Source organism: Rhinoraja longicauda, chromosome 9 (genome assembly GCF_053455715.1).
Source record: "Rhinoraja longicauda isolate Sanriku21f chromosome 9, sRhiLon1.1, whole genome shotgun sequence".
NCBI lineage: Eukaryota > Metazoa > Chordata > Chondrichthyes > Rajiformes > Arhynchobatidae > Rhinoraja > Rhinoraja longicauda.
In genome coordinates, this window is record NC_135961.1 from 46,793,426 (window position 1) to 46,819,027 (window position 25,602).

Sequence of the window (25,602 nt, forward strand, 5' to 3'; positions counted from 1 at the left end):
TCCAAAGGTCTTTTATTGTCACGTGTACCAATTAAGGCACAGTGACATTCGAATTAGCGAGGAATTTAAGTTTTTTGTATTTTCTTTGACCTGATTGTTCATAAGTCTAATTCTACGGTTACCTTTGGTCACAACATAGATGCACAACATAATTATATCACATTATAAAATTTTTCTCCATTGGAATACTTACCTTATTACTGTTGTAGAAGCTTGCTCGGTGCCTTGTAGCAGTCATGTTTCCTAATCGAAGGTATACACAAAAAGAAGGGTCTCGACCCGAAACGTCACCATTCCTTCTCTCCAGAGATGCTGCCTGTCCCTCTGAGTTACTCCAGCATTTTGTGTCTACCTTATGTTTCCTACTCTACTACACGACACATCAAAAGCACCTCATAGACTCTCAAGATAACCAACTCTCAAGATACGCGAGATAACCACTTAAGAGGTGTCTGCGCAGTAATCAACCAGAACCAGAACCAAGCATTTTGGGACTTCATAAAAGGGGTGAGAAAACTTTTATATAAATGCAAATATTTCTCTTTTCCCCTTCAACTTTCCTGGGCATCCCTTATGACTGACCATTTGGCCTGGATCCCTCTTCAATACACCACTAAGTACGTTGGGAGATTTTGCTCTCTTTGCCACAAATAACACTAGAAATCAATATTTTAATAGATGAGGCAATTCTAGTGTGACAATCAATGGGAAGCTTACCATTTCTCTGCACTGGCAAGCTGCCTTAAGTTCAATGATTTAAACTTCAGCCAAACATTGCACGTGCTTGGGAGTTTGCTAAACCTTAATTCTTACTACATTCTACCCAAGCTGCTCTGTCTTGGATAAGTGTGCCACTAGGTAGTGAGCATGCACAACCTGTGCAGCTGAACAGGGTGATCGCTGGGTCGGCATGGACTCGGTGGGTCGAAAGGCCTGTTTCCACACTGTACCTCTAAACTAAACTCAACTAAACCCCCTGTGGGGTAAGGGAAACAATATTTAAACATATTTTCTCACTGGCTAACATGGTTTCCAAGTACATCAGTAATCTGGCTGATCGTAGATTTACTTTTTTATTCATCTTAATTCCTTCTTTCTCTCCATTTCATTAATTGCACTATGGTTAGTAGTCTCTCCATAATTCTCTTTTTGTTATTCCAAATTCTGAATGGATCATACGATAAAGATTTCTTCCTTTGAACTTCCCCACAATCTCTGTACTAACCTTAACTCATCCTCATCTAGCGTCCGAAAACTGACTGACTGACTCTGATTGGGAAAGGAGAGATGGATCAGCCATGATTGAATGGCAGAGTAGACTTGATGGGCCGAATGGCCTAATTCTGCTCCGATCACTTATGAACATTGAGGACCTTGATACAAAATGCATTGTTTTTTTCCCTATGACCTTCTAATGCTCGACTAAGCAGCTGACCACAATTTGTGACTGGGAAGTAAATGTTTAACCATTCTAAAATGATAATCATAACAGGAACCAAAAGATGGTTCCATCTCTCCTTAACTCAATGATACTGGTCAACCGTTGGACTAACATTTCCTGGTAGGGATTGACTAGATTGACTAACTCAGCACAATCAAACCATGTGGCAAAATGTTAGTGTTGGGAACGTAATATTGGTCTGACAGCCAGTATGTTGAATCATTACTCTCAACCTCCACCATCACGAAGATCAAGATCACTAAGTACAGGAGAATATCACATTCCACAGAGGAAATGTATCAATCTTCCTTCATCAGAGCAGAGTCAAAATCCTGAAACACCACAAAGGGAGCCACAATGCTAAGACTGCAGCAGTCAACGCACTTTCTCAATGACAACTATAATGCACAATAAAAACTGTATCGTTAACAATGCTCACATTCAGAGAATGTGATATGTGAATGTGGCACCCAGTGATATTGGGAATATTTTCATTGTTTTTTTGGTTAAATTTTAGATTGTGAAGTAAAATTTGTTGAAAAAAGCAATCTGTAACATACCTGCTTGAGCTGAGTTGGTCCAACCAGGCTGTGGATATTGTCCCTGATACCTCGGGCTATGAGTAGGCTGTGCACGCTGGAAATTGTGATGGTTGCCTCTACCGTGGGGGTCAGGCCTTTCTCTGGCTACAGAACATATAAAAGAACCATCTTACTGCAACAGATTGCTTGATGACAATACAATGGCAAATGAATTCTGCTAAATGGTTGCTCTCAATATTTTCACATGAGCACAATGTAGAATATTCAATGAATGCTTCATAGGGTTTCATCTTACTTTTGGTGACTTTTTTTTCCCCTTAAAGGCAAAATGACAGCAGCTGGTGAATCTGGTGCCAAGCACCTGTTGTTACTTTACTCAAACGTGGGTGATGACAGCAAGTATCAGCAACATATCAATGCTGAGGAGATCACAGACAAGCTGAATCCCATTTGTGCTCCATTAGTTTCCAACATAAGTCATTGGACAGAGACCACTGGCAGGGATTTTGGATAATTTTCTTCTCACTTGTAATAAGCCATTGACTAAATTCACAAGCTATTTTGTTGGCCGAGATTAGCATTCAGTTTAAACCATGGATTGAATCTGAATCTTATGGTTCCATTATGGATGAGCATATGTTTCAGTGCATAACTGAGAGGGGGTTTCTCCACTTAGGTAGAACATAATAGATTGCACGATCCTACTGGAGTGGATTACAGAGTGCTTCTAGCACTCAAGCCAATGTACCTCATGCAAATAACAGGTTTAGGTTTTTTATTGTTGTGTGTATCGACGTATGGTGAAATGCTTTGGTTTGCATGCTATCTAAACAGATGAGATATAGCATACATGAATATAATAAAATCAAACTCAAGTACTGTAGATAGAGCAAAGGGGAAGTTACAATGGTGCAGAATATAGTTTTCAGCATTGTGGCACATCAATTCCATAGACAATGTCCAGTGTCCGCAATGGGACAGAGGTAAATTGGACAGTACCCGAGCTTACAGAAGGACCATTCAAATGCCTGATAACAGAGGGGAAGAAACTATGAGTCTGGTGGAGTGTACTTCCAAGCTTCTGTACCTTCTGTCAGATGGGAGCATGAAGAAGGAGGAATGACCTGGGTGGGATAAGTCTTTGATTATGTTGACTACTGTCTTAGATAGCATGAAGTGTAGATGCAGTCAATGGTGGAAAATCAATTCTGTGATGGGCTACATTCACAACTCTGTAATTTCTTGCCGTCTTAGGCAGAATTGTTCCCAAATCAAGCTGTGATGGAACTCGACAGTATGTTTTCTGTTGTGCATCTGTAGAAGTTTGTAAGAGTCATTGGAGACTCCTCAGTCTCCTCATGAAATAGAAATGTCTGAGTGTCTTCCTGGCTGCTACGACAATGTGGTTGATCCACGACACATCACCAATTAACTCCAATGAATTTGAAGCTCTTGACCATTTCCACTTCTGCCCCATTGAAGCAGATTGGAGCATGTATTCCACGATACTTACTTAAGTCAATAACTAGCTCCTTCATCTTACTGACATTGAGGGAGAGGTTATTGTGCTGATACCAGGTTACTAAGCTCTCTCCAAATGTACTCCGTCTCATCATTGTTCGTGATTCGGCCCACCACACCGGTGTCATCTGCAAACCTGTAGATGGAGTTGGAGCCAAATTTGCCTGTATTATCATGAGTGCATAGGAAGCATAGTATGGGACTGAGAGCACATCCTTACGGGGCACCAGTGTTGAGAATTATTGTGGAGGAAGTGTTGTCACCTATCTTCACCGACTTTGGTCTATGGGTCAGAAAGTCAAGGATCCAGTGGCAGAGGGGTCCAGGAATTTGGAGATGAGTTTGGATATGATTATGGCGTTGAAGGTAGAGTTATAGTCTATAAATAGGAAGCTAGTGAAGGAGTCATTGTCAAGGTGTTCCAGAGATGAGTTTAGGGCAAAGGCAAATGGTAATTGCTGTGGACCTGTTGCAACCATTAGCAAACTGCAGATGATCAAGGCTGGCTAGGAGGCTGGAGCTTATGTGCATCATCAGCAGTCTCTCGAAGCAATTTGTGATGGTGGATGTCAGAGCCATTGGAGAGCAGTAATTAAGGCACGCTGCCTTACTTTCTTTTGGCTGTGGGATGACGGTGGACCCCAGACTGGAGTAGTGAGAGGTTAAACATGTCTGAAAGTACCTCTGCCAGCCTACCTACACAGGTCCTGAAGACATGGCAGAGACTCTATCCGGACCAGTTGCTTTCATGGATTGATTCACAGGACGGTCAATCTCATGACTGCTAGAGTAACTGTTTATACAGGCGCATGTAAGACTGGAAGGGCAGGACGGGAAGCGATTCTTCACTGACCTTTTGTTCAAAGCAGGTGTAGAATGCACTGACTTCATCGGGGATGAACCCATTGCTGCCGGCAATACTGCCCATCTTCAAATTGCAGCTCATTTTAGCATGCAAGCCATGCCACAATCTACGGGTATCCATGTCACTACCATGAGATTCCAGTTTAGTCCGGAATTCCCTATTTGCATCCTTAATGGCTCAGCAAAGATCGTAGATAGATTTATTGTATCATTGAGAATCATTTAACTTGAAGGCTACAGACAGTTACCCATCATTTCCGGTTGGCTAACACATGTATTGTCTTCTTTGGTATGCAGTTCGCTACACACTTGCTGTTGAAGTCTGTTGCAGCATTGGCATATTCATCTAGGTTAGCAGCTGAGTTTTTGAATATGAACAGTCCACTGACTCAAAGTAGTTGCGATGTTTCCATGGACCAACACTGCACAACTTTCGGTACTGCAGTGAGTAGAAGCACAGACAGGTAATCAGAATTACCAAAGTGTGGTCTGGGAATGGAGACAGGACATGGCCAAGGAGAAAGGACGAGAGTTGTAATGACAGGGGAAATAAATTGAGCGCAGAAATCAAACTCGTCACACCCATATTCCCAAGTCATACTGAAGATACTCGACTGCATATCCATTGAAGCTCATAGTAAATATTTGGCCAAAGATACTCTGGTTTGACTGCAGAAAACCTTCAGTGCTCCTCACTCAACCTGAATCATCTCGACTTCAGTCCGGCACTCAAGGATAGCAACAGTGTCAGAGGTGTTATATTTTACGAGACACAAAACCTAGAGATTTGATGTTTGCATAAAGGGGCGCCAAAGATTTCAAAGAAAAAATATCAAAGTAGTTTTCCTGACATTTGGTTTTCATATCTTTGCCACCAACACAAGAGACAGTCGTTGAAATGGTATCTCAGTAAAGTTCCTGGAATCTTATTTTGTACAGAAATAGTTGCCTATTTACCTACATAACAATATTGATTACATTGGATTGCAAGTGGAACACTGTAAAAAAAATTGAAAGATATTAAAAAATGTAAATCTACGATAAATTATTCTGACTTTATTTTATTCAAATAAAAAATATTCTCACCCAATCTCACTATTAAATGTATTCATTTCTCCCTTCCTCTCACTGACTTCTAACTCTCCAAATTCCTTATGATTTATGCAATGCAAATTAACAATCAAGAGTTTAATTCTGTCTCCATGGTCTACACAATATAGTGAAGGCAGTGAACAAGGATATATTTACATTATAGCCTGACCACTGACCTGGGGCAAGAGGCCGAGGTTTGCTCTGTAAAATTCTATTCTTTCCTGCACATACTGTGTTGATGAGAAACTTTAGCCTCTGAAACTCGTGAACCAGGATGTCCTAGAACCAAAAGAATGAATTATTATTAAATGACAAAAAAAATCTTATCAGAATTGAATAAACTTATCAGCAAAAAGTAGCATCACTAAAACTTGGATTTAAACATTGCATTTTAAGGGTATTAAAACTGCCCGAGGAGTTTCACAGGAGCAATTTCAAACAAAATCTGACACCAAAGAGATTCTAAAACAGGGTTTAGGTAAAAAGGCAAGTTATAAAGAGTGTCTTAAATGTAGGGAGGTTGGTAAGTTTAGTAAGGTATTCCAGAACCTCATGCCTTAGCCACTGAAGCACAAATGCTAGTGTTTAAAATTAAGAATGCAAAAATAAAAACCCAGGAATGTAGAACAGGCAAGATCTTGGAGGGAAGTGCAAGATTACAGAGGCAAAGCAAAAGAAAGTCAAGAATGGATTGTAAAAAATGGCAACTTTCAAATTGGCAAATTGCCAAACATGCAGTCAACATGGGAGGATGACCAGTAATGTATCGATATAGTCAAAACCAGAGGTCATAAAGGTATAGTTGAAAGCTGAAGTAAGGAGTGAGAAGTGTAAGCTTTGGAGGTGACAGAAGGCAATCTGGATCCTGAATAGGTTGCCTAATGTTCATTGGTGAGTTAATTTTAACCAAGCTTTAAATGATGTAGATCAGCCTCAAACAGCCAGGGAGGAGATCAAAGAACAGTACAGTCCTTCGGCTCATGATGTCTGTGCTGAGCATGCTGCTAATTTACGATATCTTATGATACAATAGAACTTTATTCATCCCCGGAGGGAAATTGGTCTGCCAACAGTCACAACTCACAAGATACACGAAAACTTGAAATTAAAATTAAAATTGAAATAAAAAGACAAGCAATTATTGGCTGGCTGACGTGTGCACAGCGCCTTAACCGGGACGAACGAACAAACAAACGCAGGCTTTTCCCCATGGCAGATGATTCTAAAACTAGAGTGCCCCCCCTCCCCCACAGTGTCCCCTTTTTTTTCTCCCACCGTCCCTCACGGCAGTCCCCCCATGACGGGTCATCCATTGTTCTTCACAGTAGTCCTTCCACCCCGGGTCCTCCATAGTTCTTCACGACGATCCCCCCACGCCGGGTCCCCATTGTCTTCCCCTCCCCTGTCATGCTCATTGACCGCTGATCGCGGGTCGATCGCGAGACCCACTGTCACCGAGGTTCCCGTTGCCGCAAGGCTCCTGCTGCCACGAGGCTCCTGGTGCCGTGAGGCTCCCGTTGCCACGAGGCTCCTGCTGCAGCGAGGCTCCCGGTGCCGGAGGCTCCTGCTGCCACGAGGCTCCTGGTGCCGTGAGGCTCCCGTTGCCACGAGGCTCCTGCTGCAGCGAGGCTCCTGGTGCCGTGAGGCTCCCGTTGCCACGAGGCTCCTGCTGCAGCGAGGCTCCTGCTGCAGCGAGGCTCCTGGTGCCGCGAGGCTCCTGTTGCCGCCGAGGCTCATGCTGTCGCCGAAGCTCACGCGGCCACCGAGGCCCCACCCCCACCTACGTCGAGGCTCAAGCTGTCGCTGCTGAAGCGCCTTCGGCCCAAACAGGCCTCGCTTCTCCGCCGTCCCCCGGGAGGCCTGTGGGGTGGGACGGGGCTACTGGGGCGCGTTCCCGTTAGCGACGCGGTTGTTCGTCGAGTGGATCGGGCCCGCGCGGGTCGCCGGGACACTACTGCCGAAACTGCACATTTGCCTGCACATGGTCTATATTCGACAATTCCCTTTTCAGATGTCTATCAAACATTCCAATCAAATCCGCTTCCACCATTTCCTCTGTTAGGACGCTCCAAGCACCTACCGCTCTCTGTTTACGAAACATGCCTTTAAACCAACTCCCTCTTACCTTAAACCTATGCCCTCTAGTATTTGACATCTCCACCCTGGAAAAAGACCATCTACCCAGTTTATATATGTCACTAGACTGTGTAGACCTGTTGGGCCCAAACCTCTCCTGCATTGGTCCAGCACCCTCTGCTCCCCCACTCCCCCTCCCCCCACTCCATCCCCCCTCAACCCCACTTACTCCCCCTCCTTCCCTCCCCCCCTCAGCCACTCCATCTCCCCTCATCCCCCCAATCCTCTCCTGCATTGGTCTGGCAACCTCTCCTAAGTTGAAAAGGTAATTTTTAAACTTTAAAATGTCTATAACTTTAAAAATATAAGACCAATTTGAATGAAACTTGGGTACTATAGACCCCAGGACAATGTGTAGGAAAATAATTGCAGATGCTGGTACACATTGAAGGTATCACAAAATGCTGGAGTAACTCAGCGGGTCAGGCAGCATCTCAGGAGAGAAGGAATGGGCGACGTTTCGGGTCGAGACCCTTCTTCAGGAAAGATTATAGGAAAGATGTTGTCAAGCTGGAAAGAGTACAGAAAAGATTTATGACAATGGTGAGTAAGGTGGGCCGAAAATTGTTGCACTATCGTGTGACGGGGGCACAAAGATAAGGCACAAACATAAGGGGGAACAAACAACCCTAACAAACAAATGGAACAAACAAGATGAGAGTTTTAGTTATATATATATAGATAATTTTATAAACTTCTATGAAATTTTCCCTCAGTTTCCAATGCCCCATAGAAAACAACCCATTTTTGTCCAACCTCCTTATAGCTAAAGATTTGGAGTTGGAGTCCATATTCTCTATTTACCACTGGAAAGGATGATATTGAATCTAAGGTGTCAAGAAGTGGCCATTCATCATGGGTCGCAATTCCATAGTATTTCAATCATACTAGGAATGGAAACTAGGGCAGCAATTCTAGTCTCACATTATGATAAAGATGAGCAATGTCAATGAAGAGGAGATACTGTCTTCATCCTGCTCCTCAAAAATAAATTGTGATCCCTCTGCCCTCTTTCTCATTCCCGAAATGGCTTCCTCTAAGATCCAGGCCTATCTTTCTCATAGCATCATATATGATTCCCTGTTAACTGTGTTTGGATGTGTATCTCTTGGACAAAGTGTGTTCTGAGAGGACATGAGGAGAGATAGCAAAGACACCTGGGGAAAAATGTAAAATCTGGGCTAGAGCAGTGTAACCATTAGATTACATAAATTCATGAAGCTACACACCCTGGAAACAGGCCCTTCTGCCACCTTGTCCACGCTGACCAAGTTGGTATTCTGGACTATTTCCATTTACAATTAACTCTGCGGGCAATTGGAATGGTGGGAAACAGCAGAGTAGTCCAATTACCTTCTTGTCTTGTGAAGGACATAATGGAAAAGGTGGAAGGGGAAAGTTCAAGGTCATGGTTTATGGTGGAAAATAAATAATGGCATTAATGCTGCGTATCAGAATGATCGTGAAATAGTGGTTAGAAGATCAGATTGAAATTTGCATCTGCAAATTAATGGGGAAAGGCCACACTTCCCCAGAATATCCAAGTTCTCTTGGATTGAAAGAGGCTAAGATAAAGGAATTAATAAGAGAATGACCAGGATCAGGAGGGATCATCAGATTTAATAAGAAGAACTACTTTAAAAATAGAGGTGAACTTATGATTAAGTAAATTGATTGTTTCAAAAATAAGAAGAATGGAGTCCAAAGGCAAGACAGCTGGGAATTAATGATGGGTAAAATGAAACATGTACGATTGCCAAATTAAACTGGAAACCCCAGGTGACACGAGGGCTGGGTGACTTAGCTGGCATCGGGACCTCCATTCTTAGGTCACAATGAAAGAACAAACAATCTCTCTACCATTTGCAATCCAGTGACCCTGTTAGAGGGTGTGCACGTGCTACGACACGATAGAACTTTATTTATCCCAGGAGGGAAATTAATTTGCCAACAGTCATAAAAACACAAAATACATTAAACATGAGAAAATAAAGTGACAAGTGGTAAGGCTTTGGGGATGTGCAAAGATTGTGGAGTTGGGAAGGTCAGTCTCAGAACAGTTGATGTCATGCCAGAACAAGATGGGATGCCCCGCATGATCAAATAGGCTGCTGACAAAAACAGTTAACGCTGACAGATAAATAATGAGTATCTGGGTGAAGAAGTTGAACCTTATCTGATGGCACCAGCAGATTGGAAGTTGGAAAGATAAAACAGGGCAACGCACAAGAGTTTGTAGTGTGACTTTAGTGAAGACGCTGCATGTTTAGCAACAAGAGTAAAATAATCAAATGTTTTTTTGTGGACTGGTACAAGCACATTGAATGGAATACACCCGTTCTGTCATATATTCTGTAATGATTTCCAGTTTGTTTTTAAATTCCATTTAAGAAGAACACACAAATGAAGTACATGCATTCATATATATACACACAAGCTGACTTTGGACCGAAAAGATTAATAATTAATTTTGCCTTGTTTTTGATAGCTGTTCTTTGTATTAATGTTACCAGATGGTATTTGCTTTTGAAAATGACCGACTGTAAACCACCATCATTAGTTGAGAACCACCTCAAGCATGAACACTCCATCTGTATACGTACATTTTTTTCCAGGAGATCCTCCATTGTACATCCATTGTGAGACTGCAGGTACTTTGCATGGAAAAGCTTCCCGTCAAACACCTCCCATGGCATCAGGTCGTCCATTTTAAATGGGAACCCACAAGCACTATTAGCTGCAATGAGCACGGAGAGGCCCCGCACAAAAAGGGAAGCCAGGTGCACAGCTCGCGAATCAACACGGGGCACCTGAACAAGAGAATTAAAGATTAACGACCGGACAATGATGGCAAATTAGTCACCTGCTGCACACGCTGTGTGAAACAAAACGAGTTAGTGGGAGGTCCGTCTGGAAGCATCCATGTTACCACAATGGTCAATGTAGCACAGCCAGCAAAGTACACAAGACAGTTTGAGAAGACATAGAACATTACGGCACATAAACAGGCCCTATGGCACTCGATGTCTGTACTGACCATAATGCCAATTTAAATTCCACATCTGCCTGCACGTAGTCTACATCGCTCTATATCGCTATGTAATCTACAGGCTTCCCTGCCCGTTGATGTGTCTGTCTAAATGCCTCTTAAAAGGCATTTGGTATCTTGGCTAACCGCGAAACCAGCAAGATGTGTCTTTTGCCTTCAAGCTAATACAAATGCAATCCAATGTTTACATCTGTAATTGGAATTTACCACATCTGGAGGTTCACAATACTTTCATTGTTGGTTTTCCAAATCATGACGTTAGAGCGAAATGGCACATTAATGGCAAACTGATCTCAATCTCAATGAGCGTGAGAAATTTCCTGAAGTTATCAGCTCCCTTTCATAAGGTGCAAAAGCAACATTATAAATTATATTGTTAATTAATTCCCAGGATGTGTAATTGATGATGTACCACCATTTATTGCCCATCCTTAGATGCCCTAGGCTGGTTCCACTGGCTACCCTTGAGGGAAGCATGACCACAAAAGTAAATGCCAGCTTTCCAAATTTAACAGACATGAGTGAACAGGTTTTTTTTTTTAAACCGAGATGAGCCAGGCCCATTTCCACTGATGCTGGATGTTCAGCTCCTTTTTCATATTTAAACCAAATTGAAAATGTCAACCTCCTGTGGTGAACTCAGAATTTGGATCATAGTTCAGTGATGTGATAGATGCAGCTCGATAATGCCCATCTTCCTCAACCCATTACCCCACAACAACTCACTCCACCAATCCAATCATTTTCTCTCTTGAAGTTATGGTTTCTCTTGGCATGGTCTGCACACACTATGCCTGCGTCATATACTACAGGTAAAAACAATGTCAAAAGTTGTTTTTCTAGTATTTTGGTTCTTGACATATTGTCTGAGTGGAAAGTTCCAATGAGGGAAGAGAATGTAACTTCCTTACCCACCCTGTCATAGTAATAGATCAGTTGGAAGTATCTTCTGTTAGACTGGAGTAGCTCTAGTCCTTCTCCAGAAACACATGCACATAATCCAAGCTGACCATCCAGAGCACTGAGGGAGTTTTGCAGGGCTGGTGCTGCAGTCTTTCTGAAGAGATATTAAACTGAGGATAGACACAAAATGCTGGAGTAACTCAGCGGGTCAGGCAGCATCTCTGGAGAAAAGGAATAGGTGATGTTTCGGGCCAAGACACTTCTTCAGACGATGCCTGACTACACAGATAGATGCAAAAAGAAAATCTAATGATATGATTTCAAACGAGTGTGAAGTAGCTCTCTCTGGTGTCTTGACCAAACATCATACTTCCACAAATAAACATCTGATTATCTGTTCATTATCTCTTGTACTTACGAGATGTCCAGAGGTCATGACAGGCACTACACAAACCCCAACATCAGAATCACTAACAGCTCTTTGCCTTGCAGTGGCCAAAGCAGGCACAAAGTTGCTGACTTCTCAAATTTGAAAATAAAAGCACCCACAGATCACTGCAAAATTACTGCCTCTTAGAAAATCTCTCCTGCAGGACTTCCATATTGTAAAATGAAAGTGTCCAAATATTAAATCACACGGAAATAAAATAACATGTATTAATTTATTGTCACTCGATGCATAAATCAATGGAAGACAGTGAGTGCATGTGTCAGACAGAAAGAGAATGCAGTGTAAAAGCAGGCATTATTTAGGAGGAGCCCGCTAGCAAATCCCGTCCCTGGGATCTGCATATGGCTTCAGTGAAGTTCACATCTCGAGCCTGTATTTTCCAAGCAGCAGAAGCAACAAATGCAGCTGAAGGAAAAATAAGGGAACAAAAGAAGAAAAGCCGTAGACCCATTAAAGCGAGTGTTTCCCGCACAAGGGCAGAGAATGTGTCTGATCTGCAGAAGGCTTAAGACAATAGTCCAAAAGCAGGGCATCTAACGTTACATTAAAATGAAGGGATAATGTCTGCTGGGTTATAGATAACAGACAGTAGGGCTTTGTGAACTTCAACTGACAGCAGTTAAAACAATACCAGCGTCCTAGCAAATTTGCTACAAAACCCACTGCCAACATTTAAACGTGTACTGTATTTCAATTAGGTTTCCCATTGGCTTATACAGTATGGCATGCAAATAGTCATGGGAAAAATCAGTGAAAAGTCTGTCCCATATAATTAGCATCAGCTCCACAAAAATCATTTGAAATGATAAATTCACAGACACTGCAGCTCTGTCAGCTTTGTTTATTAATAATGATTCCAATTTTCTCCCTCCCAGAAGTAGCCATTCACTCTACATTTGCCAATCTGAATTAAAAACCCCTTGTTGGTCTGCTATTCATCACAATGGGTATCATGGCTTAGCCTGAACCTGTGCTACTGGACATCTCCTCCTCCGCATTTTCCATTACTGGTCACCAGAAACAAAAACCTCCAGCTGGAAACAACACCACATTAGCTCAAACTACTAAAGTTAGCCTTCTGTTTCTTAGTGTGCGAGGTTCAATGGTTTATCCATGCATAAAAATGCCAAACATCCATTACAAGCCTATTTAAATAATTTATATTATATATAGTGCTTTCAGAAAGTATTCAGACCCCTTCACTTTTTTTCACATTTTGTTACGTTACAGCCTTATTTTAAAATGGATTAAATTCATTTTTGTAATTATCAATCTACACACAATACCCCATAATAAAAAAACGAAAACAGGTGTTTAGAAATTTTTGCAAAGTAATTAAAAAGAAATAACTGAAATATCACATTTACATAAGTATTCAGACCCTTTGCTTTGACACTCAAAATTGAGCTTAGGTTCATCCTGTTTCCGTTGATTATCCTTGAGATGTTTCTACAACTTGATTGGAGTCCACCAGTGGTAAATTAAATTGATTGGACATAATTTGGAAAGGCACACACCTGTCTATATAAGGTCCCTCAGTTGACAGTGCATGTCGGAGTAAAAACCAAGTCATGAAGACGAAGGAATTGTCCATAGACCTCCGAGACAGGATTGGGTTGAGACACAGATCTGGGGAAGGGTATAAAACAATTTCTGCAGCATTGCAGATCCCGAAGAGCACAGTGGCCTCTGTCATTCCTAAGTGGAAGAACTTTGGAACCTCCAGGACTCTTCATAGAGCTGGCCGCCCGGCCAAACAGAGCAATTGGGAGAGAAGGACCTTGGTCAGGGCGGTAACTCTGACAGAGCTCCAGAGTTCCTCTGTGATTTTGGGAGAATATCTGCAGCATTCCACCAATCAGGCCTTTATGGTAGAATGGCCAGATGGAAGCCACTCCTCAGTAAAAGGCACATGGCAGCCCGCTTGGAGTTTGCCAAAAGGCATCTAAAGAAACAAGATTCTCTGGTCTGATGAGACTAAGATTGAACTCTTTGGCCTGAATGCCAAGTGTCACATCTGGGGGAAACCAGACACTGCTCATCATCTGGCCAATACCATACCTACGGTGATGCATGGTGGTGGCAGCATCATGCTATGGGGATGTTTATCAGCGGCAGGAAATGGGAGACTAGTCAGGATCGAGAGAAAGATGAACGGAGCAAAGTACAGAGAGATCCTTGATGAAAACCTGCTCCAGAGCATTCTGGACCTCAGACTCGGGTGGAGGTTCACCTTCTAACAGGACAACGACCCTAAGCACACAGCCAAGACAACACAGGAGTGGCTTCATGACAAGTCTGTGAATGTCCTTGAGTGGCCCAGCCAGAGCCCGGACTCGGAACCTGATCGAACATCTCTGGAGGGACCTGAAAATAGCTGTGCATCGACCTTCCCATCCAACCTGACAGAGATTGAGAGGATCTGCAGAGAAGAATGGGAGAAATTACCCAAATACAGGTGTGCCAAGCTTGTAGCGTCATACCCAAGAAGACTTGAGGCTGTAATCGCTGCCAAAGGTGTGTCAACAAAGTACTGAGTAAAGGGTCTGCATACTTATGTAAATGTGATATTTCAGTTATTTCTTTTTAATTACTTTGCAAAAATCCCTAAACACCTGTTTTCGCTTTTATGGGGTATTGTGTGTAGATTGATGATTTAAAAAAAAGAATTTAATCCATTTGAAAATAAGACTGTAATGTAACAATGTGGATAAAGTGAAGGGGTCTGAATACTTTCTGAATGCACTATAGCATCTATAAGAAAACTGGTTGCCAATTCTAAATAAAGAACCTAAAAGGTGCTTTTTACACAGACAATATTACTAACTTTTTAAAAGGTTCAACATTTTTCCCTGCCAAACTTCAGGCACTTCGTATTAGTGTGGTGGCATACAAATATCAGGTTTCCATTCATTCTTACTTTACCCTCTAATCCCAGGAACCAGCCTCTGACATGCTGGTCACCAGATTCCTTTGCACGCAGACTTCATCCTTATAAAGACCACTGATCAAATTTTCTTTGAAGGGCTTAAAGCTTCTACTTTCAATTGGGATTGCCTTCTCCTTAAAGAAATGATGCTCAGAAATGTTTCTACCACGAAACTGAGTCAGCAAACGGTGGTTAAGTAACACAGAGTACATGAGTTTAACATGTGGAAGTGGCAGGAGGAGGATCAAAGCGCATCAAGAATTGCAACAGCAGAGCCCAGAACTATTTCTGCTCATCTGACCTACAGATACCTTCCAGTCTTGAAAGAGAAGTGAGGTATTTGTTACTCTATAAACACAAAATGTGAGATGGGCTTAATGGCTCCTCTTGTTTCCCACTGATCCTGGATTGTGGAAGGAGCCGTACAAGTGCATCGCACAATTGACACTGAATGCCCTTGGGCTTTTATTTCACCCCGCTGCTGCGCATTGCAATGCTTTGTTTGGCTATCGTACTTAAAAGGGAATGAGAGCAGAGGACCAGTGATAGTGGCGCTCACATGGACCTGTGGATGTTGTCAAGCAGTCAGATACATGATTATTTGTATAAATACCAGGTCTTTCAAAGGAAATACTACATGTCTACATGTCAGAGTGTAGCTAGCAAGAAGCTATCTCATGTGGAACTTCAGCACAATATTAAAAAAATACACATTGCTGGAAAAATAAACATGTTGCAGGATCTAAATAGTTGAAGTGCTTTTGGACATTTTACTCCATTAAAAATAAGGTTCCTTGAAGTGAAAGAAACAGCTTAACATTATGAGTGCACAAGTCACAAAATAATTGTAGATATGGGAAGTCATTCTATCTTCAATTATACTTTCAGAAAGATTCTGAACAATAATTTGCAGCATCAAACTGATTATCTTAAATGATTCCAAGCCCCTCACCTCCACTTTCCTGTCTAGAAGGCCATTCTATCCACTGACTGCTTCTTACTTGAGGGCAACTTTCAGATATAAGTGTTAAACTAACTTAATTAACTAACGTGTATCCCTCCTCTTCTCTCATAATGTAAAACAATGTTCTAGTCGTACTATTCCTAATCCTTTAACTATCAGGATACTTCTGCAAGATTACTTGTCGGATTTATTGGAATTCTTCCAAATTGACTAGAATGACAATAATGATGAGTGAAGCTCAGTTGTTCCGATGGGATAGAGAACCCAGGAAGAGATTTGAAAAGACTTCAGAAGTGTAATTATTCTGTTAAATAAGGAGATACAGTAGCAGGCATGTGAGTGAGGTATAAAAAAAAGGGAAAAGAGCCGAGCGCTTGCGCGAGGCCTCCAGCGGGGGGGTCAAAAAATTGGAAACATTTTGAAAATTTACACACAAAATTACCAGTTTCAAGCCTCTTTTATTGCATTTCAAAGTAAAAACGGACATTACAAAATAATGTGAATAAATCACTGTATACTAATAACATTTTTATTATTTTAATTAATTTAGTTATATAATCTTGCACTTAAATTTAATATTTACTCATTACAGTTCCACCACTGATTTTCTGGTACTCTTGTTTCCAGAGCTTTGCTGGTTTATCTAGCCGGCCAAGGAAGTCGGCTATGGGGATAGATGTGCTGGCTCCAGCTGGGCTGGAGTTCCAGAGCCTCGGCCGCAGGTTGCAAATTCAACCCACCAATGGCTTCCACAATGGCTGTGGAAGTCCCGATGAGGTCGAGATTGGCTGCCTTGCCCAGCCTAGCTGCCATATTTTCGGGGAGACTTCCAGGGCAGGGGGATTTCAAGTGGGCTCTCGTAATTTTGTCTGGATTTCAATGATTAGCGGCTATTTCTCGCGGAACTCCTAGCGACTTCTAGCAGAACCCTAGTGTTCCAGGGAACCCCGGTTGAGAAACGCTGCTATACATCGTTTATTTTCTTTTTTTTTCTTTCTTTTGTTCGATCCGATTTCTCCGTTGGTAAACGCGATTTTGGCAAAGTGAAAAACGCGGAAATCATGCAAAAAGCACGGAAAATGGATTTTAAAAACGCAGAAATCCGCGGAAACTTCACATGCCTGCAGGTTCGGACCAGTTTCGAAGTAGTAGGTTCGGACCAGAGCACACTGTGTGCCAATCTTGGGTGTGCCTGTACCAACAGTTACCGTGGCAGATGCAAGATTGGCCTTCCTGAGAATGAATCCATGGAAAGCAACTGGTCTTGATGGAATTTTGGCCGTGTCCTCTGGAACTGTGTGGATCAACTGGCAGAGGTATTCACAGACCTCTTTAAAATCTCACTACTCCATTCTGAGGTCCCTAAATACTTCAAAAGGATTACTATCAACCTGTTGCCGAAGAAAGGTAAGGTAGCGCGCCTCAATGACTAATGTCCAGTGGCTCTGACATCCATCATCATGAAGTGCTTTGAGAGACTGGTGATGGTGCACATTAACTTCAACTTCCCATCCAACCTTGATGCAGTTTGTGATGCAGTTTGCTTACCATCGCAACAGGTCCACAGCAGACATCATCACCCTCACCCTAAACCTATCTCTGGAACACCTAGACAAAAAGGACTCCTGCATTAGACTCCTATCTATCGACCATAGCTCTGTCTTCAACACCATAATCCCATTCAAACTCATCTCCAAACTTCCGAAACTAAGAGTCAGCTCCATCCTCTGCCATTGAATCCACGACTTTCTGACCTACAGACCTTAACCAGTGAGGGTAAGTGACAACACCTCTTCTCAATAATTCTCAAAACCAATGTGCAGGAAGGAACAGCAGATGTTGGTTTAATCCAAAGATAGACACAAAAAGCTGGATTAACTCAGTGGGACAGGCAGCATCTATGGAGAGAAGGAATGAGTTATATTTTGGGTCGAGACTCTTCTTCAGACTGAAGTCATGAAAGGGAAATGAGAAATATAGAACATGACGTAAAGAGATAAAGAATAATGAATTAAAGATATGCAAAAAAGTAATGATGATAAAGGGAACAGGCCATTGTTAGCTGTTTGTTGGGAGAAAATGAGAAGCTGGTGCGACTTGAGGGTGGGGGAGGGATAGGGAGTGAGGGAATGCTGGGGTTACTTGGTTAGAGAAATCAACATCATACCACTGGGCTGTTAGCTGCCCAAGCGAAATATGAGTTGCTGGTCCTCCAATTTGCGTTCAGCCTCACTCTGACAATGGAGGAGACCGAGGACAGAAAGGTCAGTGTGGGAATGGGAAGGAGAATTAAAGTGTCGAGCAACCAGGAGACCAGGTAGGTTCAGGCGGGCTGAGGGAAAGTGTTAAACGAAATGATCACCCAGTCTACGTTTGGTCTCGCCGATGCATAAGGCTCCACATCTTGAACAATGGATACTGTAGATGAGGTTGGAGGAGGTGCAAGTGAACCTCTTCCTAACCTGAAAGGACTGTCGAGATCCCTGTACAGAGTTGAGGGAGAAGGTATAGGGACAGGTGTTGCATCTTCTATGGTTGCAGCAGAAGGTACCTGGAGAGAAGGTGGTTTGGGTGGGAAGGGATGAGTTAACCAGCGAGTTGTGGAGGGAACAGTCTCTGCGGAAGGCGGAAAGAGGTGGAGATGGGAAGATGTAACTAGTGTTGGGATCCTGTTGGAGGTGGAGATCCCATTGGAGGCGGCGTCTTCTCAGTAACCTATACTCCCTATGCACTCACGACTGTACGGCCAAATTCAACTTTAATTCCAGAGGTGGCAGATTCACAAACAATAATTATCGACAGAAAGCATGGTGGAGTAAATGCCCCAATCAGTATCAGTGGTTACAAAGTGGAAATTGTTGAGTTTTAATTTCCATGGTGTTAATATTACCAATGACCTGTTGTGGACCAACCACATTGATATGACAAACAATTCGCCTCTACTTCCTGAGGAGATTGAGGAAGTTTGGCATGTCTCCAATGAGTCTTACAAACATGTACATATGCACCATAGAAAGCATACTGTTGGGCTGTATCACAGCTCAGTTTGGGAAAAGCTCTGCCAAAGACCTCAAGAAATTGAAGAGATTTATGGATGTGGCCCTTTCTAAAACACAGATCAGACTTTCCACCATTGACTCTATCTACATTTCATGCTACCTCAGAAAAGTAGCCAAAGTAATCAAAGACTTGATTAGTCATTCCTTCCTCTCCCTGCTCCCATCCAGCAGAAGGTACGGAAGCTTGAAAATGTGAATGACCAGACTGAGGAAGAGCTGGTGGTGCACACTTCCATAAGTTGTCCGATTCACCTCTCCCCCTTTGCAGACATTGGTCTTTCTCTATAGAACTGATGCACTACAATGTTGAGAACTATTTCTGCACTCCGTATCTTTCCCCCCTGCTCTGCCTCTGAGATTTAAGTTTGACTTTATTGTATTTATATATGGTATATCTGATCTGTTTGGATAGCATTCAAAACAAATGTTTTCACTGTACCTTGGCACACATGACAATAATACAATACAATACAATATCTTTATTGTCATAGTACAAGTATAATGAGATTAAGAATGCCACTTCCATATCGATGCTATAAAATAAAAAAAACACGGCAAAAACAAAAACAACAAAAGGAGGGGAAAAAAAAGGAAACAAGGAAAAGTGAAAAAAGGTTCATGCAGGGTCAGTTGTGCCAGATGACCATGTGGGCAGAGACAGATCATGGGGGGCTCTTAGCAGGTCCGATTCAGAGCAGCTATAGTTCTAGGAATAAAGCTGCTTCATAGTCTGGAGGTGCGGGCGTAGAAGGCCTTGTAACGTCTGCCAGATGGAAGTAGTTCAAACAGACGGTGGCATGGGTGTGTGGAGTCCTTGTAGATGCTGGTGGCTTTCCTGAGGCAGCAAGCGTGGTAGATGTCCTCCAGGGCTGGTAGCTGTATCCCAATGATCCTCTGCACTCTGCAGACGACCTGCTGAAGAGTCCTAAACCTAGTACCTGCCTCAACTACATCCTCAAATCTGGATTTAAAATCATCCACATGGGCATAAGAGGTGGAGAAACCAGTTTCAACCCACTTGATAAAATACTTCATGTAAATGATCCCATTCATATTTATACTACGTATTTTCACTTGCCAAATTGGTCTGGCAAATGCAATCAGTCTCTAACCAAAAATAGTTCATTTTGTAATCAAAGGCTTCAAAGGTTTCAAAGGTCTTTTATTGTCACGTGTACCAATTAAGGTACAGTGATATTCAAATAACCTGCATTCCTAGGTTTAGAGCTTATCAGATGGCCTAGCAGGACCCTGCTGTTGCCAATGTTTAGAGTAAACAACAGGTAACAGCATCTGCAGTCCTTGGCTTTTCAAATACAGATAACAAACTGCTGGTACATCGAAGAGATTTAATAGTTCTGAGGGATTGAAGTTATGAAGAAAAACAGGAAAAAAAGTTTCCACTGACTGGGTGTGTAACCAGTTTTAAACAAAAGAATCAAAGGGAAGTTGAGGATTCTTTTTTGTGAGTCCTTACAAAAAAAGACTTAGGGTGGTGGATAGCCATTCAATAGTGTTGGATAAACAAAAGGAGAAACATTTGTAGGAACACGGAAGGCAAGAGAAAGAGTCAGACTAATTATGCAGCTCTTTCAAAGAGGTGTGCAGACAAGATAGACAGAAATTCTATATTATCATGTCCATCGGATAATTTGATAACCAGAATTGTTATCACTAAAACAGCTGCTGGAATTACATGGGTGGGATGAGGAACATATATTCACCTCTGCCTGGCCTGAACTAAAATCCTGCTTCAGTTAAAATGATGTGTTATGAGGCAATACCACAGACAAGAGACAATAGGTGCAGGAGGAGGCCATTCGGCCCTTCGAGCCAGCACCGCCATTCAATGTGATCATGGCTGATCATTCTCAATCAGTACCCCGTTCCTGCCTTCTCCCCATACCCCCTGACTCCGCTATCCTTAAGAGCTCTATCCAGCTCTCTCTTGAATGCATTCAGAGAATTGGCCTCCACTGCCTTCTGAGGCAGAGAATTCCACAGATTCACAACTCTGATTGAAAAAGTTTTTCCTCATCTCAGTTCTAAATGGCCTACCCCTTATTCTTAAACTGTGGCCCCTTGTTCTGGACTCCCCCAACATTGGGAACATGTTTCCTGCCTCTAACGTGTCTAACCCCTTAATAATCTTAATAATAGTCTGAAGAAGGGTCTCGACCCGAAACGTCACCCATTCCTTCTCTCCCGAGATGCTGCCTGACCTGCTGAGTTACTCCAGCATTTTGTGAATAAATCCCTTAATAATCTTATACGTTTCGATAAGATCTCCTCTCATCCTTCTAAATTCCAGTGTATACAAGCCTAGTCGCTCCAGTCTTTCAACATATGACTGTCCCGCCATTCCGGGAATTAACCTAGTAAACCTACGCTGCACGCCCTCAATAGCAAGAATATCCTTCCTCAAATTTGGAGACCAAAACTGCACACAGTACTCCAGGTGCGGTCTCACTAGGACCCTGTACAACTGCAGAAGGACCTCTTTGCTCCTATACTCAACTCCTCTTGTTATGAAGGCCAACATTCCATTGGCTTTCTTCACTGCCTGCTGTACCTGCATGCTTCCTTTCAGTGACTGATGCACTAGGACACCCAGATCTCGTTGTACGTCCCCTGTTCCTAACTTGACACCATTCAGATAATACTCTGCCTTCCTATTCTTACCACCAAAGTAGATAACCTCACACTTATCCACATTAAACTGCATCTGCCATGCATCCGCCCACTCACACAACCTGTCCAAGTCACCCTGCAACCTCATAGCATCTTCCTCACAGTTCACACTACCACTCAGCTTTGTATCATCTGCAAATTTGCTAATGGTACTTTTAATCCCTTCATCCAAGTCATTAATGTATATTGTAAATAGCTGTGGTCCCAGCACCGAGCCTTGCGGTACCCCACTAGTTACTGCCGGCCATTCTGAAAGGGACCCAATTATCCCCATATGCAATATGGCGCATAATGCAATTTTTCAGCAAAAAGAAAAGTATGCACGCCAAGTGCGCATATACGTTGCGCATATTCATGTCTGAAAAATGACTATTATTTCCAACAGTCTGTAGTTCTTGGACTAAATGTACAATGTCAGGCCTATAATGAGTATATTCTGCTATTTGTAGAAAGGTTATTGAACAGAAATATTTTTTACAACACAAAGAAATATTTTTTTTGTTTTGTTTTTTCTATTTTGCTTTTTCCTTACACATCCCAATTCTCTTGGTGTTGAATAAAAGAACAATGGTCATAAAATGTATGACTAAGCTATGAAGAGTTTCATTTAAAACTACACATACCTAATTTCATTGAAGACATACTTGCTCCAGTGGTCTTCAACAGCAAATCACAACGGTTCATGTCCCCCCCCACCCCCACTCCCCTCCCCCTCTCCCCTCCCTTTCCCCCCACCTCCACTCACACCTCCCCTCCTCCCCACTCCTCCTCCCCCCACCCCCACCCCACACTCTCTCCCCTCCCCACCCCCACTCATCCCCCACCTTACACATGTGCACTTTAACCACATGTGATTTTTTCTATTACAAATCTCAAATTGTGGAGTACAGAGGCAAATAAATAAATGATGGGTCTTTGTCCCAAACATTATGGAGGGCACTGTATTTTCTTACAATATCGAATGAGGACCATCGTCTGGAATGCAAAACATGCAAACTTCACCCAGACAGAACTGGAGTGCAAAATCGAATGTGTTGCAGGAGCTGCAAAGCAGCAGCACTGTTTACTGCACCATCGTGCCAACCAAAGAACCTCAGTTCTGCTGAAAGGTCACAAGCAAGGGTCACTTGAAGTTAAAGAAGTATATGTTCATACCGCTGGGGTGTCTGAACCCTGTAAGTTCTCCATGGGTCTTCTGTTTCTCAGTTCTTATATCAGTATCTCTCCCTCTCTCTGCATTGTTTGTGTTTCTATTCTCAGAATTTCCCTATCTTCATCGACATCTGTACCCGTTGTTAGACTGTACCCGCATGTCTCTCCTCTCAGACAGCTATGTGTCTGTCCCTGTGTTCAGGTGAATGGATTTAGAGAGGGCGGGTGCGTTTCCTGCCAGCTGCTGATCCATTCAGTGGTAGCCCTGTATGGTATGTTGTGGGGCCATTCTGGCCATGCTCTCTTCTCACTGCTTCTATCAGGAAGAAAGTACAGGAGCTTGAGAACCACTACCTACAGGTTCAAGCACAGCTTCTTCCCATCAATCATCTGGTTCATGAATAATGCTGCACAACCCCAACCACAATTCTACCTCAACTCTACTGTGTCACTTTGTTCTTTGCTCTACTATAGTTGCGCTATGTACTTTGCTTTTTGCTCTATCATGGTCCAATTTAGTTTGAAGTTTTGTTTATTGTCACGTGTACTGAGGTACAGTGAAAAGCTTTTGTTGTGCGCTAACCAGTCAGTGGAAAGACAACACATAATCACAATCGAGCCATCCACAGTGTACAGATACATGATAAAGGGAATAACGTTCAGTCCAGTAACGTCCGGTTAAAGATATTTTACTTAAAATAACTGATACTTTAATGTACATTTATTGTTGCTATTGTTGCAAGCAACATGCCTGTAAAGCTACAGCAAGTAAACATTTTATTGTTCTTGTTCATATCCAGTGCATATGACAAATGAGCACTCTTGACTATTGATATCCCTCTCCAGCAAATCTGTCCATCTTACTTCTGCTCCTGATTCTCTCCCTCTTTCTCCTCATTCCTGAACATCTGCCTGCCTCAAATAATTCTCCTTCACCACATCAGTGGCTCTGTCTATACCACTATTTGTCCTTCCTACACGTACATTTCTCCCCTGTTTGGCTCCCTCAGACATGGGCGCATGTCTGTGCCCATGTATCACCCTCTCCTCACACACACACACACACGTCTGTATGTTCATGCCTCTTCCTCTATGTCTCTCTACTCCCACTCCTGTGTCTGTCACTTTATTCACGTACAACTCTGCACGTCAGTCCTTATCGTTCCCTCTGTCCACAGCCCACAATGCACGCAAGTTAACTCTGAGCAAACGCACTTGTTGGAAACATTGTTCCATCTTCATCACACGCAATGATGACCGACAGATGCACACAGACGGCAGATGCAAGACATTTTTGTGTTGCTGCATTCCAGACCACGTGCAACAATAGGACCCTCACCTCCTCCCCAGGACCCAACAGGTGCGCAGGAACCGTGGCAGATGACAGGCAGGTGCACGGACCGCTCCCGGTTTGCTGCAGGCCAGGCCCTCCCTCAGGCAGCACCTGCCGCTGCTGATACCGGCCAGTTCCAAAGAGCAATCTGATACCGTCCAATTGACTAACTGTCAGCCTCACCCTGTGCTGCACAAGCCTCCTTAAACATTCACTGGACGTTTAACTGGTAATACTGTCATACTGGTTTGCAGATTAGTTGTTTTAAAATGATTGGGGGGAGGGGTTAAGTTTTACAGGTACTAACAATAACAAGCTCTGGTGAATCTAGATCTGTCGAGCCACTGTCAGATTTTAATGAGAACCATTTCCCCCAAACAGCATGATGTCCTCATTATAAATTACCCACTCCAGCACGATGGAATGTGTGCAGTACAAATGAAGGATTGCATGGGGCAAATGTTGCTAATGAAAGGGTTCGCTTTTGCTTGAACTGAAGTTCAAGCTTGAACTGAAGGGAAGTAAAATTTACATTTCCAATTCTAAAATGAGAGTGTTAAATCATGGTAAAATTAAAAAGGATGGGGAATGAAAATTAGATGACATAAACGTTACACAAATGAAGTGCTGAGTCCTTATAACATATTTCACTGGCAGGTTTGACACTTTACTATTTCACTGCCGTATTTGGTATGTGTGATAGACGTACAACATTCACTGTTCATCCGTCCGCACTTCAGCAACGAGAATCCTCTGGAGGCAAACTTTCCACGTGTCATATTGAGTCGTGCGTGCTGCAGTGATTGCCCACAACACACTATGCAAAAAAAAAACAGGAGTCAAAGCTCAGCTGCCTTACAACAGAAACTTCACTCATTATTGCAGGCTTCAGAAAAGCCTGGCGTGTGCTTTGGAAGTTCTGGATAATTAACCAATTGTTGTAGTTACACCTTAAAACACTCTGTTCACATCCTTCAGCTTAACTTTCTTCAGCTTAACAGCTTAACATCCTTCAGTTTAACAGTCCCAGCCCGTCCCCACGTACCTCGGAGTGAAGCTCGACAGAACGCTGTCATTTAAACAACACCTGGAAGGTGCCAAGGTAAAGATAAGCGCCCTTGCCGCACTGATACGGCGCCTAGCTGGCACCACATGGGGAGCCACGATGAAGACACTGCGCATGTCCACAGTGGCCCTGGTGTTCTCAGCTGCCGAGTACTGCGTCGGTACTGCGTCTGGTGCCGTAGCCCTCACGCTAAGAAGCTGGATGCTGCCCTCAACAGCGCCCTAAGGACTGTCTCCGGATGCCTACGAGCCACCCCTGTAAACCTACTGCCCATCCTTGCCGGCATCGCCCCGGCCAACATCAGACGAGAAGCAGCCACGCTGGCCCTTTCTCAAAAGGCACAGACCAGTGATTTCCACCTTCTCCATCAGATCGTCACAGAGACACCACGACATGTGCGCCTCAAGTC

The 25,602-nt window shown here is 42.9% G+C and overlaps 1 protein-coding gene across 6 annotated transcripts in view; it reads right to left on the minus strand.

The window, feature by feature from the left end:
• Positions 1-25,602, minus strand: part of fam120b (family with sequence similarity 120 member B) — a 304,787-nt gene that overhangs the window by 8,339 nt on the left and 270,846 nt on the right. For all 6 annotated transcript variants that reach the window (XM_078405398.1, XM_078405399.1, XM_078405395.1 and 3 more), the window contains 3 exons: positions 10,200-10,406; positions 5,637-5,739; positions 2,002-2,127 (listed from right to left, as the gene is read on the minus strand). In XM_078405398.1, the coding sequence (XP_078261524.1) occupies positions 2,002-2,127; positions 5,637-5,739; positions 10,200-10,406 (436 nt within the window). The remainder of the gene's footprint in view (positions 1-2,001; positions 2,128-5,636; positions 5,740-10,199; positions 10,407-25,602) is intronic.